At 41.6% G+C, this 14,288-nt stretch overlaps 1 protein-coding gene across 1 annotated transcript in view; it reads left to right on the top strand.

Moving 5' to 3' along the window:
- The first annotated feature begins 210 nt into the window (after window positions 1-210).
- TSPOAP1 (TSPO associated protein 1) overlaps window positions 211-14,288 on the top strand; it is a 77,479-nt gene continuing 63,401 nt past the window's right edge. The window contains exons 1-2 of the mRNA XM_070932118.1: window positions 211-489; window positions 12,627-12,734. Of these exons, the coding sequence (XP_070788219.1) occupies window positions 211-489; window positions 12,627-12,734 (387 nt within the window). The remainder of the gene's footprint in view (window positions 490-12,626; window positions 12,735-14,288) is intronic.

Genomic DNA, 14,288 nt, shown 5'->3' with positions numbered 1-14,288 from the left:
GGGGGAAGCAGCCGCAGCCGCAGCTCCTCTCTTCCCCCTCACTCAAAGGCTGCTCTTGGCTGGCGCTGGGATGCCAGCGCGGGTCCCCGAGCCCCGTGGCAGCCCCAACCCCGCCGTCGGTCTCGCTGCGGTGACCGCTCCCGCCTCCTCCGCCGCCTCCTCCAAGCCGAGTCCGAAGGGAACGTCGCCCCCGCTGCTCCGCGCCGAGAGATGAAGAGGCAGGGCTGGGGGAAGCCCAATGCGCAGCTCCTGCAGGATCGGGCGCGGAGCAAGCCCGGCGACGGAGCAGCTGAGCGCGGAGGGCACATCTTGGTGGGAGCTATGCCGGAAAGTGCCGGGAGCCCTGGAGGAGCCGAAGGGACCCAGACAGCTCTGGAGTTGGAAGTCCCGTCTCGGGGAAGCTCTCCGTACTCGGAACAAATGCCCGGGAGCACTGAAGTCTATCCCGCCGAAGGATTAGAAGGCTGTCCTGGGGAGGCACCGGTGCAGGTAAGGAGGTGGGTCGTCTAGTATTGTACGTGCTCCTTACGGGGAAGCCAACGGTTGGGTGCGATTTCCCGAGGGAGATCTTCCATGTTCAGAGACAGTCTATCCCTGAAAGTGTTAGGAGGATGCCTGGCCGGTGACATTTTCACAAGCGCTTGGTTGTCTTCAGATAGGAACCGGTAGGGTTGTTTCTGCCTGCGGAGTTTTCTTGCCTTCCTGTCTAATCTGTGCAAGACAGTCCGGCTCCAGCTGATAGGTGGAGAAATGTCTTTAACAACGTTAAAGGCTGATGGGTGGCAGGTAAAATGTAGAGCATCTTTTGAGATGGATGAAATGCAAAAGTTCGTTATTTTTTTTTTTTTAGAGCATGGAGGATCAGTTCACTGATTTGCCTCTCTGTCTCTCAAGATAATTTATTTTAATTGCAAGTGCTGAAGCCAAAAATAGGACCTGGAAGCCTTTTGGATCTTACTAGGAGTAGGAGGCAAGGGATTGCTGTTGGTTGCCGCTGGAAACAGAATACTGAGGATGGAGTAGATGGACCCTTTCGTCTGATCCTGTGTAGCTCCTCCTAGGTTGCTCTCATTTTACTCTGGATTTTCTGCCCTTGGTAACCAATGCAAAATCATAACTATCTTCTTTCTCATGGGAAGTGGGGTGTCTTCTTGTTACAAATCTATAGCTGCAAGGAAGGAGGTGGCAAACCTTATAGGAAGACATTAAGGAGGAACCATATTTCCCACATAGCATACCAGCTGCAGCACCCTTGCCATTTAAAAATCCCATTAGAAGGACCTTCCAAAGCTAGAAGAAGCCCCTTTATTTTCCGGAAAAGCTAAAGCATGGCAAAGATGCAGCAGTGTCCATTAACTATTACAGCTACATGCAGTTGACTTGTTCAGAAACGATGTACTTAATGGATGGGAGCAGCAGTAGGAAGGAGAATCTGCCTTGATGCCTTGCTGGTAGACCTCTTTGCAAGAATCCAGCGGCTACACTTGATTGAGTTTACTAATTTATTAATATTTATAGCTAGCACATTGTCCTTAGGATGGGGTAGGATACAATCCATAAAATAAGGGGGTAAAACACAGCAATTACACACCTAACATAATCAAGAGACACAGATGTTGACAAGAATCAACAGGGCATTACCAGACTGAGCTTATTAAATTCCAAATGATAGAGTGAAAAGTCTTTACTTGTCATAGAAATGTAAGCAAAGTGGCTTTTATCCTGGTCTCCAAGAAGGGACATTTGTTTTGGGGTTGCACAACAGAAGAGGTCCTTTTCTCTGCCCCCACTTTTCCTCACCTTGAGGTGCCAAGGAGGAACCACCCTGCAGGTTTTAATTTTCAGGCTTGCATATACTGGGACAAATTCTCCCTCTTAATAGTGGGTTCCTAAACTGTTTAGGGTTTTAAATGTCATTAGGAAAATGTTGAACATATGACTGGTAACATGTGAACAGTCAGGGCAGTTTGCTTTGAACTGCTAGTATTATTCAACATGCTAAACCCAAAAGCCAGGTTAACAAAATGCAATTTTTCTGTATTTTCTCCGCTATACTCAAATAAATACATCACATGATGGTTTAATATAATGAATGGAATTCATTCAATATGCTGAACCCCAATGTATAAGTCCCCCCTCCCCAATTTTAATCTAATTTGTGCAGACTCAGCTATTGAGAGACAAGGAGCTGGATCAGATAAAGAAAGAAACCTTTTGGTCAGTTCCTCTTATATTCTTCTGTGCTAATCATATTTTGCTTTTATGTGCTCCACCAGCAGACTAGCCAGAAACACCTATGAAAGATCCATTTTAAGTGAATGAGATTAGTGAAATGGATAGGGCTGTTTCCATCTACTGCTATCTTCTACATGCTGAAATGAAGGTGTGGGAGGGTGCCTCAGCCCAACCCACCTCACAGGATTGTTGTTCTGGAGAAAAATAGACAGAAAATATACTATGTATTCCACTATGACTCCTGGAAGAAAGGGACGATATAAATGCAAAACCTCCTTTGATATGTAGTGTTTGAATATATGTGTATGTTGTAAGGACTAATAAATTTTGTAAGGTATATATGCAAATCTATAAATTTTCAAAAATCTCTAAATCTAAATCTTCAAAAATATTCTTTTTATTATCTCAGTTGTTTCGAAATACCCTTTAGTAAGCTGTTTTTACTATTGCAGAAGGTATCTAGAAGCATCAAAGCTTGGTGAAGAATGGCTAGATGAAATCAGGGCTTCTCCGTAATCATTATGTTATCCCACTTATTGGTGAGGGTGGGTGGGGGTGGAAGGTATGTTTCCTTTAAGGTCACTGTAGAAGGAAGGGTGAATTTTGAGGTCCTAAATCATACTTACTGCTTGTCCCCCCCCCCACCCTTCTGAATCAGAAACCACAAAGCAAAACTCAATAGACTCAATGGATCTAAAACAATTTGCACACATCTGTCCTTATACTGCCTACTTTTGGGAGTGGCTCTACTTCAGGGTCTCAGTTACAGGAAGAACTTTCTAAGCAGAAGCATCCTGGATTCAGCTCCAACCCTTTTGTAAAAGTGATGGTCTGGATCCACCAGAAAATGCAAGATGTTTTGCTATTTATGTGATTTGGACTGTTGTGAAGAGAGCAAAAGCTATTTTTATATTCCCGAGAAGCTTACTGCATTGGACGCTGTTTAATGAGGGGAATTAGTCTGGATTCCTTGAAATTACAATGGTGACACACAAAAGAGGCGGGGCCCTTGAGTGATCCCTGCATTGGATCAAAGCACCCTGGTTTTTAATGAGCCCCTTACCCCTTGATTTTAATCTAGCTCCATGCTGTTCTATAAATCAAGGCATTTTTTAATTGCTGAAAATGCTTCCTTGGTCTTCTAGAAAGTGGTTGCATACTGAGAGTATCTATGCCAGTTGGGTATAATTTCCTGATAGGATTTGAGTCTCCCAACATGTTCAATTTTAGAAATCTAGCACAATGAAAAATCTGGGATAAATAAGGAGAATTTTACTTTAGATTCCTGAAATAGGGACTTTCTGATCTGTGTTATCATTTGTGATTCCTTCGACAGCTAGTACTTTACATTTTAGATCAAGTAACATGTTGCATGGTGCTTACCAATCAATCAAGCTGATACCCCACCCATCTCTCACACATACATGGGAAGCCAGAAGATAGTTGATCTTTCAAGACCTGGGAAGCTGGCCTTTTTGGTCACTGTTCCTGCCCTGTGGAGCAACATCCCCACCCTCACCCCCAAAATCTGTATGGTCCTGAGCTGTCTGACCTTTAAAAAGGCCTTGATGACCTAGCAGTTCATGGGTCAGGATACTGTGTGAGCCACAATGTTAGTGTTTATGTGAATTTTGATCCTGTGCTATATAGTCTCTTAATGTGTGTGTGAGTGTGGGGGGGGGGATTAGGTGGTTTCTGGATTATTATTATTTTTTTAAAAATGCCATTCTTAATGCTGTTAGCTACCTTTAGACATATGGGCAACCATAATGATTGAATAAAATAAAATAAAATAAAAATGTCTGGATTTCAATTTTTCACTATATTGTATACAGTATTCTGGCTTCAATGATAGAGCAAAATTTGTTTCCAAGCTAAGAAGCCAGCAGATACTTTTGTTTAGCAGCCCAGAAGGAGAGAAGGAATGAAAGAGATACTTAGTGGTGCTCGAAGGCAACAGAAACCCTGTTCTCACAGGTGCATCCCCGTCTCCCTTTGAACGGGTTTTAGAGAAGCTTCCTTTGAGTTCATAGATGCCACAATGGGAGATGTTTCTGCAGTGAAAAGCTGCTCATTGGGATTAGAGAACTGGATGCTAAAGGGGACGGTGGCATTGTGGCTGTATCCATGAGTGTGGGTCAGATCAACTTGCTTTGCATTTTGGTTTCTGAACTCTGCTTTTGAAAGGTCCAACTCTACAGATTAGAATGCATTCTGACAGCGAGTTTTTTAATTGCTTCTCTTGATATTTGTTTTTTTTAATTTATTTACTTATTTGAATCCCACCTTTATTATTTTTACAAATAACTCAAGGCAGGAACACATCCAACATATCTCCCACCTATTTTCCCCACCGCAACAACAACACTGTGTGATGAATTGAGTGATTGGTTAAGGTCACCCAGTTGGCTTTTATTGCTAAAATGGGATTTGAACTCATGGTCTTCTGCTTTCTAATCTGGTGCTTTAACCACTAGACCAAACTGGCTCACCACCTTAATCCCACCTTTATTAATTTTATAGTAATTTAAGGTGGTGAACATATGTAATGCTCATTCCTCCTCCTATTTTTCCCACAGCAACAATCCTGTGAGATGGGCTGGGCTGATAAAGTTTTGGTTTTTCCTCTTAAATGCTTTATTTTCTTGTTAAAAAGAATAAAAAGGGGGAAAGTGGTGGGAAAATACGGAAGGATTGTAAATCTAAGGCATAACTTTTGTTGTTAAATTAAAATGTAATTTGTAGTTCAGTATGTTATGGAGACCCAACCATTGTGTTAGCATGTTGTGGGAACAGCCTGGGAGAATGTGGCAAGATGATTGAGGCTATTTAGGGTTATTTACAGAACATGCTTAAACTGGATATTGAAGTCTCCCATTTTCTACATTTGAACAAACCACCGAGCCACAAAACCAAACCAAGTTCCAAAGTAACTGAGTTTAACATTTTTAATGGATGGTGTTGCTGGGTGTTTATCTGATCTGGTTCAAGTGTGACTTTGCCCACTCATGCAAATATGGCAAATATGTGCCAGAAACAAAGGAAGGGTTTGAGCACTAGAACATAACTCAGGTTGCTGCAGTCAAGTCATTGGATGGACCAAATTGAACAGAGCATCTTGATCATGGATCGGCTTTGATGGAGTGGTCCCATTATGTGAAAAACATGATGGGACAAGGCTTTCATCCCCCTTCTTCCTAAGCCAGTTCAAAAAGAGACCAGGACAAAAGCTAGCCCAGATAAAATTTAAGCTTAATTAAAAAGATGTTTGCTCTGCACACATTTACTGATTTTTCTTGTCGAAGAATGAATCATTGGCAATTTTGGGAAGAGTTATCAGGGTGATACCAAGTTTTGGTATCCAAGGCCAGGTTGTGAACATGTGCTGTGTATCACTGTGCCCTTAAAACTTAAGATTTTTTTTATCCCACCTTTATTATTTTTATAAATAACTTAAGGCAGAAAACTAGAAGCATTTGAAATGTGGATTTACAGACAACTGTTACGTATTAGTTGGGTTGACAAAATCAGAAATGAGGAGGTGATAAGCTGCCTGGAAAAGCCAAGGGAAATCATCAAAACCATAAAAAAGTGAAAGGTAGAATATTTTGGACATATGATGGGACACCCGGAAAAATACAGCATACTTCACTTAATCCACCAAGGAAAGATAGAAGGCAAACGAGGTCCAGGCAGAAGAAGAACATCATGGCTTCATAAGCTAAGGGATTGGTTTGGACAAAACTCAAAAGCATTTTTTCGTGTAGCTGTTGATAACAAAAGGATCGCCAACATGATTGCCAACATCTGATGACGGATATGGCAGAAGAAGGAGAAGGAGAAGGAGAAGAAGGAGGAGGAGGAGGAGGAGGAGGAGGAGGAGGAAGAGGAGGAGGAGGAGGAGGAGGAGGAGGAGGAGGAGGAGGAGGAGGAGGAGGAGAAGAAGAAGAAGAAAAGAAGAAGAAGAAGAAGAAGAAGAAGAAGAAAAAGAAGAAGAAGAAGAAGAAGAAGAAGAAGAAGAAGAAGAAGAAGAAGAAGAAGAAGAAGAAGAAGAAAAACATATCTAATACTCTTTTCTCCTCCTATTTTCCCCACAAACCAACCCTGTGAGGTGGGTTGGACTGAGAGAGTGACTGACCCAAAGTCATCCAGGTGAGGTTGCATGCCTAAAACAGGACTAGACCTCACCGGCTCACAGGTTTCTAGCCTGGTGCCTTCACCATGAGACCAAACTGCCTCTCTTAATTGTTTTCTGGTGGAAGAAGGAGGACTAACAGGAATCCTGAAAAAACTGAACAGTGAAATAGTAACTTCTTTTTAAGATGTTCCCTTTGCCTTTAGATGGGCCATTTTTGAATGTAGAGAATCTATTTTCAACTATCATGGGGAGGTATACAGCAAAGTTGAAGATGGTCAAATTATCTCTTTCTTCTTGTGATCAACCAGGTGGCTTTGGAAGTTCACAAGGAGTGGTTGAGAGTCATATTTTTCTCATATTAATTGCTCATCTTGTTTATGTCTTTGCTACTTAAACTGTACTCAGTTCCTTGTGTTACAAAATATATATTGAACTTGGCAGCAAGAGAGGCACCGCCAAAAATGGAGCAGTGTCACAGAATAACATCCACAGTTATAACAATGATCTTCCAGCATCCCCCATTGTGCTAGATTCTGTGCTTCCACACTGGAATTACATAGTCATCTCCATGTCAAAGATGAACAGCAAAGCAGTGTTGTCTTCAAACCTAAATAATTATCTATATTAGGTAAAACCAGAAAAAAAGCATTGTTCCAATAACCAAATTAATTGTATGATGTGAGTGCCGCCTGCGTATTCAATATGATCTTATGCAATGAGGACGAAAGGAAGTTGAGCCTAATAATTTCACTAATGAGATGTTCAGATACTTAATGACTACCTTGTTGATGATCTCAATAATGAAAAATAGTGAGTCAGCCTTTTAGACTTTGGAAGAACAATCTATGGATATGAATCCACCCCTGGAGTGTTTAAACCAGTGATTTTTCAACCTTAGCTTAACGCTGCTGAAGTCGAGAAACACCGGCTTAAACAGAGGTTTGATAGTCATCTGGAGCAGGGGTCTCCAACCTTGGCAACTTTAAGCCTGGCAGACTTCAACTCCCAGAATTCCCCAGCCAGTTTTTCTGGCTGGGGAATTCTGGGAGTTGAAGTCCGCCAGGCTTAAAGTTGCCAAGGTTGGAGACCCCTGATCTGGAGGAATGCAATAGTAATGGATTCCTGCCCTGGATAAGAAGTTGTACTGGATGATCTCCAATGTCCTGTCCAAATGATGTTTGATTATTCTGTGATTCCAATAGGCTTACCTTCCCCAGTAAAAATCTAATATTGCTTGGAGTATGAGCAGCCAGTGCTGCAGAGAGAAAAACAATGAATGTTGCTCTTCCAAAATACGTATTGAAACTAAACTCCCGTACATATCAGCTAGTATGGCCAAACCCTGACAGGGAATTACACATCTGGAAGCATGTGAGAGGCCCATTTGTTGTTTTCTCAGTAACTTCTGTTTACTTGCTTTGGGGCAATGCCAGATCCCAAACCAGCAGAACTTTGGAACCGATCCAATAAGACTCTTCGTATGAGTAAATGTTATTGAACTATAGTCTCTGCTTAATATCATGACTCTGATGTTGATTTATGTAAAAGAGAGGAACTTAAAGATCTTTAATGTGGGAGGGAGCCTGTGGTCCAACTCAATACCCATTGTTATATTTCTTCTCTTACAATATCTAATAATCTATTTACAGTATAGTATCATTTGATCAGTACAGCAATTTGTGATTATTGATTCCACAGATTGATACAGCACTGAACAATCTGTTTTCCCTCACATTTTCCCAGACATATATATATTGGAAGCTACATGCCAATAGTGAGGGATGATCCCAGCTCAATAGCAAAGGGGGAGATGAGATTGAAGACTCAGGAAAGGAGTTGCAAGATCCAATCTGGGTTGATCACCGGGACCAGAGGTTTTCTCTTCTGAGCTTTTGGAATTGTGCTGGAGCCCATCTTCATATATTTCTCTGTGGTCTTTGGGATGTTCTGTGTGTGATATCTATGTGGTGTATAGCTTTTTAGATGTAGATTGGGGTGTTGATCGGTGACTATTAAGTACTTGTGCTGCCAAGCCCTCACCTCCTAAGTACTTGATAAACTAATGGTAAATCAGCACTCCTGTTGATTGACCAGGGGGGGCATTTCCCAGGCTTCAATCACTTCCATGGCTGTTTTTATGCTTGCTTGTCCAACAATCTTAACTGCTGCAAAATTGAATGTATGTCCTTATTTATTTCAATGTGAGGCTACCAATGAGTTTGAGTCTCCTCATATAACCTCTCACTTGTGGTCTTGCAGTCTGGTGGTTTGCTTCCTCCCCATCTGTCCTACATTGTCCTACAAGGGCAATCTGGGGATCTGATAGATAATATTGGAAGTATCTCCCACCTCCATGTGATCTTTACAGTGCATAAGTCCGAAAGCTCGGAAGACAAAACCTGTGGTCCCGTTGACTGGCCCAGATTGGATCTTGCAACATTTTCCTGGGACACGTAAATTCGTCTTCATTTGTCAGGAATGAAGAAATGCTTAAAGACATATTGGTGAGGAGATGAAAAAAAAAAAGAAAAGACTTGGGGAAATGTTTTAGAATTCCAGGTCCCAGGTGAGGAGTTAGACAGGGAGACTCATGGAGCAGGTGGAGAAATCTTGTGGGTCCCAGGCTTATCTCAAGGAGCAGCAACCCTCCATAAATCTGAAGACAAGGGTGAAGGATCTACAATTCATCATCGTTTGCATCCTGCACAGATCCGCCATACGGTAAAGAAGGCTGCTCAGCTATGTGCCCCAGATTTGTAGTCTTAATGTGTCAGTTTGATTCATTCTCTTTGGGATGTCACCACTTTCCAGAATCAAATGACCTATCCTCTCAGAGAAGCCAATTACTTCTCATTCCGTGAGATTCAACCTTGAATGCATAGCAGGTTTTTTAAGTCCTTAGTCGATTTGAAGGGAACATTCGTTGCTCATAGAAAAAGAATTCAAACAGATGGGTGGCTAAGGGAGGATTGAAAGTGCAACTGGCTGCCTTAAATGCACCACGCTTTGCTGGAACAGCATGAATTTAATTATATCTGAGTTCTTCAAAGATTTTGCAAGGGGTAATTCCTGCTAGGCTGCAAAATGATAGTATTTGGTATGCTGCTGAATCACGGAGAGATTGCCTGGGGCAGAGGAGCACAACCCAGAACCTGAGGGTTGCTTATGACCTCCACGAAACTTATGTATATCTTTTGTCCCACATGTATCCCTAATCTAGATGCTCCTTTTCTTTACTCACTCTATGCCTCCTACTGAAAGAATAAAAATCATACATGTCAAATGTTTGCACACAATGAATATTACAGTTCTGTTTACACAACCAGCATAAACTGGCCATTGAATTAATTAATGCACTTTCATAATATATGGAATCATAACTTAGTATGTTGGCTGGGCTCCCATAAGATCCTAAGCTATAAATTAAACTAGCTGATTAGTGACAAGCAATCTTAGAATGCTCTGAGAATACACTTGCTAAGTCTTGATCTGACCTGGTTATTATTTATTTAGCGTATGGCATATCATACACGGACTAGCAGTATAAATTAATATTTCAACTAGATTAGTAGAACCCAATAAAATATAAATGTCAAAAAGATCTATGTTCAAATACCAATGTCTAGGCCATCTAACCATTGGAGCGCAGCATTGTTTATATTTAAAAAGTCAGATATATGCCCTCAGTTTACAGCTGGTCATGATGTGATCTACAGTTTGACGTGGCATCCAGCAATCACACTGAGGGGAGGTTGCCATGCCCCATTTACACAGAGAGTCCCAGCAGACACCATGTGAGACACAAATCCTATTCAGATTGTCCATTGCTGACGTGATAGTTCAAAGCCTGGCACCTTTTTTGTGGGGTCCCAAAGATGCTTTTTCAAGAGGCAACTGGACTTTGTGGTTTTTCTTTGAAGATGTTTCGCTTCAGCTCTGCTGAAGAAGCTTCTTGGATGAGAAGCGAAACATCTTCAAAGAAAAACCAGATAGTCCAGTTGCCTCTTGAAAAAAGCACCTTTGGGACAACCATGACCTGGATGACTGAGAATCTCCATAGACATTTTTGTGGGGGTCATTTATATGTCTTCCTATAACTGGACATTCAGCGACCCATTTATCTTTCCATTGGGAATTGATATTAAAGTTCTTGGGCAGATGTTGTGCAAGTGCCAGTGGGGGCTTCCTGGATTTGAGTCTTCAGGCTGATAAGTGAGGAAGGTTGGCATGTATTGGTAGGAGTGACCTGGTAAAATGGGTTGTATGAATACATCCCACGGGTAAAAGTGGTGGTGCAACATTCCATTTAAGAGCTACCTCCTCTAAATTAGACAGCTGTCAATCTCCTTAACCTGCTTGCTGGGGCATTATAAGAGGTAAAGTCCTATATCCCTGCAGGCAACAGACTGAGAAAATGTTGCTTCATTTATACTTCTAAAAATGAAGGGGAAATGCTGTTACTCTTTCGAACATTTCACGCATACAGTACCTTGTGCTCAATCATGGGGATGGGATCTAGTGAAGTCAGCGTAGGGGATGGCTGCTGCTTTCTTCTAAAAGGCTGACACGAGGTTGATATTTCTCAGGGAAAGACACTCAGCGCATGCCTCAAAGGTTTGCTTTATATAACAGCAAAAGAAAGTTTAAAAATACGATTCTTCCACACTGGGGAGATCTATCACCCTTTATGGTATTAAGAAGAACACATCTAAGATTTCTTTTATTATTTTGCCTTTGATTTTTATATCTTTTATTTACTGAGCCCTGCAGCTGTAAGATTGGGAAGGAAGAACAAAAAGCTCTGTGGGAGTATATTTTGTAGATGCCTGGAAGTTATTGTGTACCTTCAGTGCGTCTGCCATCATCAGTGAAGGCTCAGAGGCGTGGAGACGAAGCTAGATTAACTACTGTTGCTTTGGGAGAGAGCCAAAAGTTCCCAAATTCCCCTTTCCCTAAATAAACAGCTGGGGGGGGGGGAAGCCAGAGGATGTTTGAATAATGTTTCTGAAAAAGGATTTGTCTATTACTCCAAAGACATGATAACCAGTTATAATGATGTGGAAATTCAAGAGCAAAGGAGACAGTATTTGCCAGAATTGGATTTTTCACTGCACACAGCTGCTACTGAGAGATGATGAGGATGATACATATATATGAAAGCCTAGCTTGCATTCACACAACATCCTTGACCATGTTATTGGATCCACCCAATCTAATGGACCTACTAAATATGTTCTGTCAACCATAGAATTGTAAGGGGCCATTTAAGTCCTCAAGGCCTACCTCTGCTGTGTACAGACCTCCAAATTAAAGCATCCTAGACAGATGGGCTGTTCAGACTGTGCTTGGACACATTGTCTGAAAGGCGATCCACTATCTCTTGGGTCATTGACTCCGTTGACAAACTACTGTTGCTAGATCTCTATCTGTTCATGCAATTGGTCTAACCAGGTCAGTGAGAGACCCAGCAGATGTAAGACTGCCTAAATGCTGTTCAGAGTTAATTTTCTTCAGACTATTTTTGGCTCAGCCTTTTGTATTAATTCTCCCCGCTTCTTTGGTTTGTCGTTCAATAGATTAGGGATAACCAGGTTAAAAAATGTTGAAAGAAAGTGGCTTAGGATTCCATATCATAGCATTCCATCATCATCATCATCATCATCATCATCATCATCATCATCATCATCATCTATATTTTCTTATTTGTTTTGTTTCACACTTCTTAAGCACCCACCTCCATCAGAGAGGGGCTCATCTTTATCCTGTATAATGATTCTGGCAAGAAGCCTTGATCAAATATTTTTTTTATTCTGAGCAAGATCCTTCCCAGGGAAGCTATCCTTACTATCTCCTATGAAGATCGTATCGCTTAGGAAGGGAAGAACATAACATATTTCCTCGTAGCAGTCAGTGGGAGCCATTCTCTAAAAGAGGAGAAAATCTACCAGCATGACATTGACATAGTGGTGTATGTTGTTATTTTCTCAAGATAACTATTAAGAATTTGGTCCCATTCTACACACCTTGTAAGCATAGCCCTCTCCATCCTAGTCCAATCAAGATGGATTGGTGTTCAAGCTTATAAATGTTGGGAGCTATTGTTAACACATCTAAACGAAAGCGGAATAGGAAAATCTTCCTGGAAGGTTTGGAATTAATGGTGCTATTAGTAAAGAACGAGCTATTGCTGGTAATATCCTCCCCTTTTCCTCCTTTTTCTGTGTTTTCTTTAACTCCTCCTTCTGCTTTACAGTATGGTGTGAGTTATCCTTGTCTTCTGCGTCAAAACCAAGTGCTTCTGACAGCCCTAGAGGAGTTGCAGATGCGCTGTGCCAGCCTGAAGAAGGAAAACAGTCTGCTGGTAAGGGGCATGCAAGAGCTGAATACACTGTACCCAAATGTTGTTTAGCCAAGCAGGATTGACTAGTCTATGGCTCTCTGGATGTTGCTGGGCTTCAAGTCCTATCAACCTTGGCCATTAGCCAAGGCTGATGGTGATGGAAATTGAAGTGCAACACTATCTGGAGATCTGTAATTGACAATCCTGAGTTACTGTACTGGGCAGGAAGGAGGGTTTATTTAATTTCGAAGATGTTCCTTTCCAATGACATTTGAGGGAATAAAAAAAAAAGGTGCTTAAAACTCTTAGTTCCGAATGATGCAGACCAATGCTTTCAGCATAGGGCTGAACAAACTGTTTTGGCACTTGAAATAGAATATCTAAGCCATGCTCCACTTCTGCTAATTAAAACAGGGTACTACTTAGCAAGCTTTTGTCCTGCCAAAGTTCTACTGAGTGAAAGGGCAAGATTTCCATAGCTTTATAATTGCAGTTAGAATTCCTTGCTGGCTGCTTGGTTCAGATCTTTCTCCCATTTCTCCATCAATCTTAAAAACATTTTGAATGTACTGTATTGCCTTAAGATGCTGATGAACCTTGGATTGTAAGGGGCTGTTTTATCTTAAGCCAGGCTGTTGAGGCTAGAGGGCTGGACCCACCTGCTGATTGAAATGATGGGAACCAGGCTACAAAATGTAGATGAGGCCAGGATGAAGAAATGCATGAGGCCAACGCAACAAGGACATTCTTTTTAAATTAATACAATTAATTAAGCAGTATTTTTGGAAGGGTTCTGTAGGCTGCTTCTAAGACTTAAGGTGAGCACATGAGGCCTTGGGGCCTCAGATTCTACATACCTGCTCTACCTAATGCAAAATTCTCCAACCTAGTGCCCAGGGGTGAAATCTAAAAAGTTTTGCTACTGGTTCTGTGGGTGTGGCTTAATTAGTGGGTGGGGCTTTGGGGGGGTCAGGTGACTGGGTAGGTGTGGCTTGTTGGTCAGGTGGGCGTGACCAAGTCGACGTCACTTCTTTGCCCTTTTTTAACCTACAAAACACAACACAACACAACTGGCTCACCCACAATGTAAAAGCAGCTGTGCTAGACCCAAAATGGCCCCTGCAACAAGCAGGAACCTCATACAGCAACAAAAAGTCCAAAAAACCAACTTTCACACTTTACACACACAAAATTCCACATACAGCTTTGTGAGATTTTGTGTGTTTGTATAGTTATAGTGAAACACTACAGAAACACACAAAATCTCAGAAAGCTGCACAAATATTATTTTATTTTATTTTATTTTTATTTTTATATAAAAGCAGCTAAATTTAAAACTTCCTAAACTTTAAATGGCTAGGTCTAAAAAAAGAATGACTAAAAAATCCCCCCAATTAACTATTTTTTTTAAAGTTCCCAAAGGGGAAAAAAACTTACAGGCAGGCAGGCAGGCAGGCAGATAGAGCTGCTCACCGATGAGCTTGATTGCAGACAGGGAGATTCAGTTGCTTGCTGATGCAATGGATTGCAGGGATTACAGCAACCAAAGCAAAGCAGGCGTGTGAAGGTAAGCAA

The sequence above is a fragment of the Pituophis catenifer genome, unplaced genomic scaffold (assembly GCF_029215685.1).
Source record: "Pituophis catenifer annectens isolate HBS135680 unplaced genomic scaffold, rPitCat1.0.hap2 SCAF_1, whole genome shotgun sequence".
NCBI classification, from domain to species: domain Eukaryota; kingdom Metazoa; phylum Chordata; class Lepidosauria; order Squamata; family Colubridae; genus Pituophis; species Pituophis catenifer.
The sequence above is the reverse complement of the archived record's forward strand: the minus strand, read 5'-3'. Positions and strand labels throughout refer to the sequence as shown.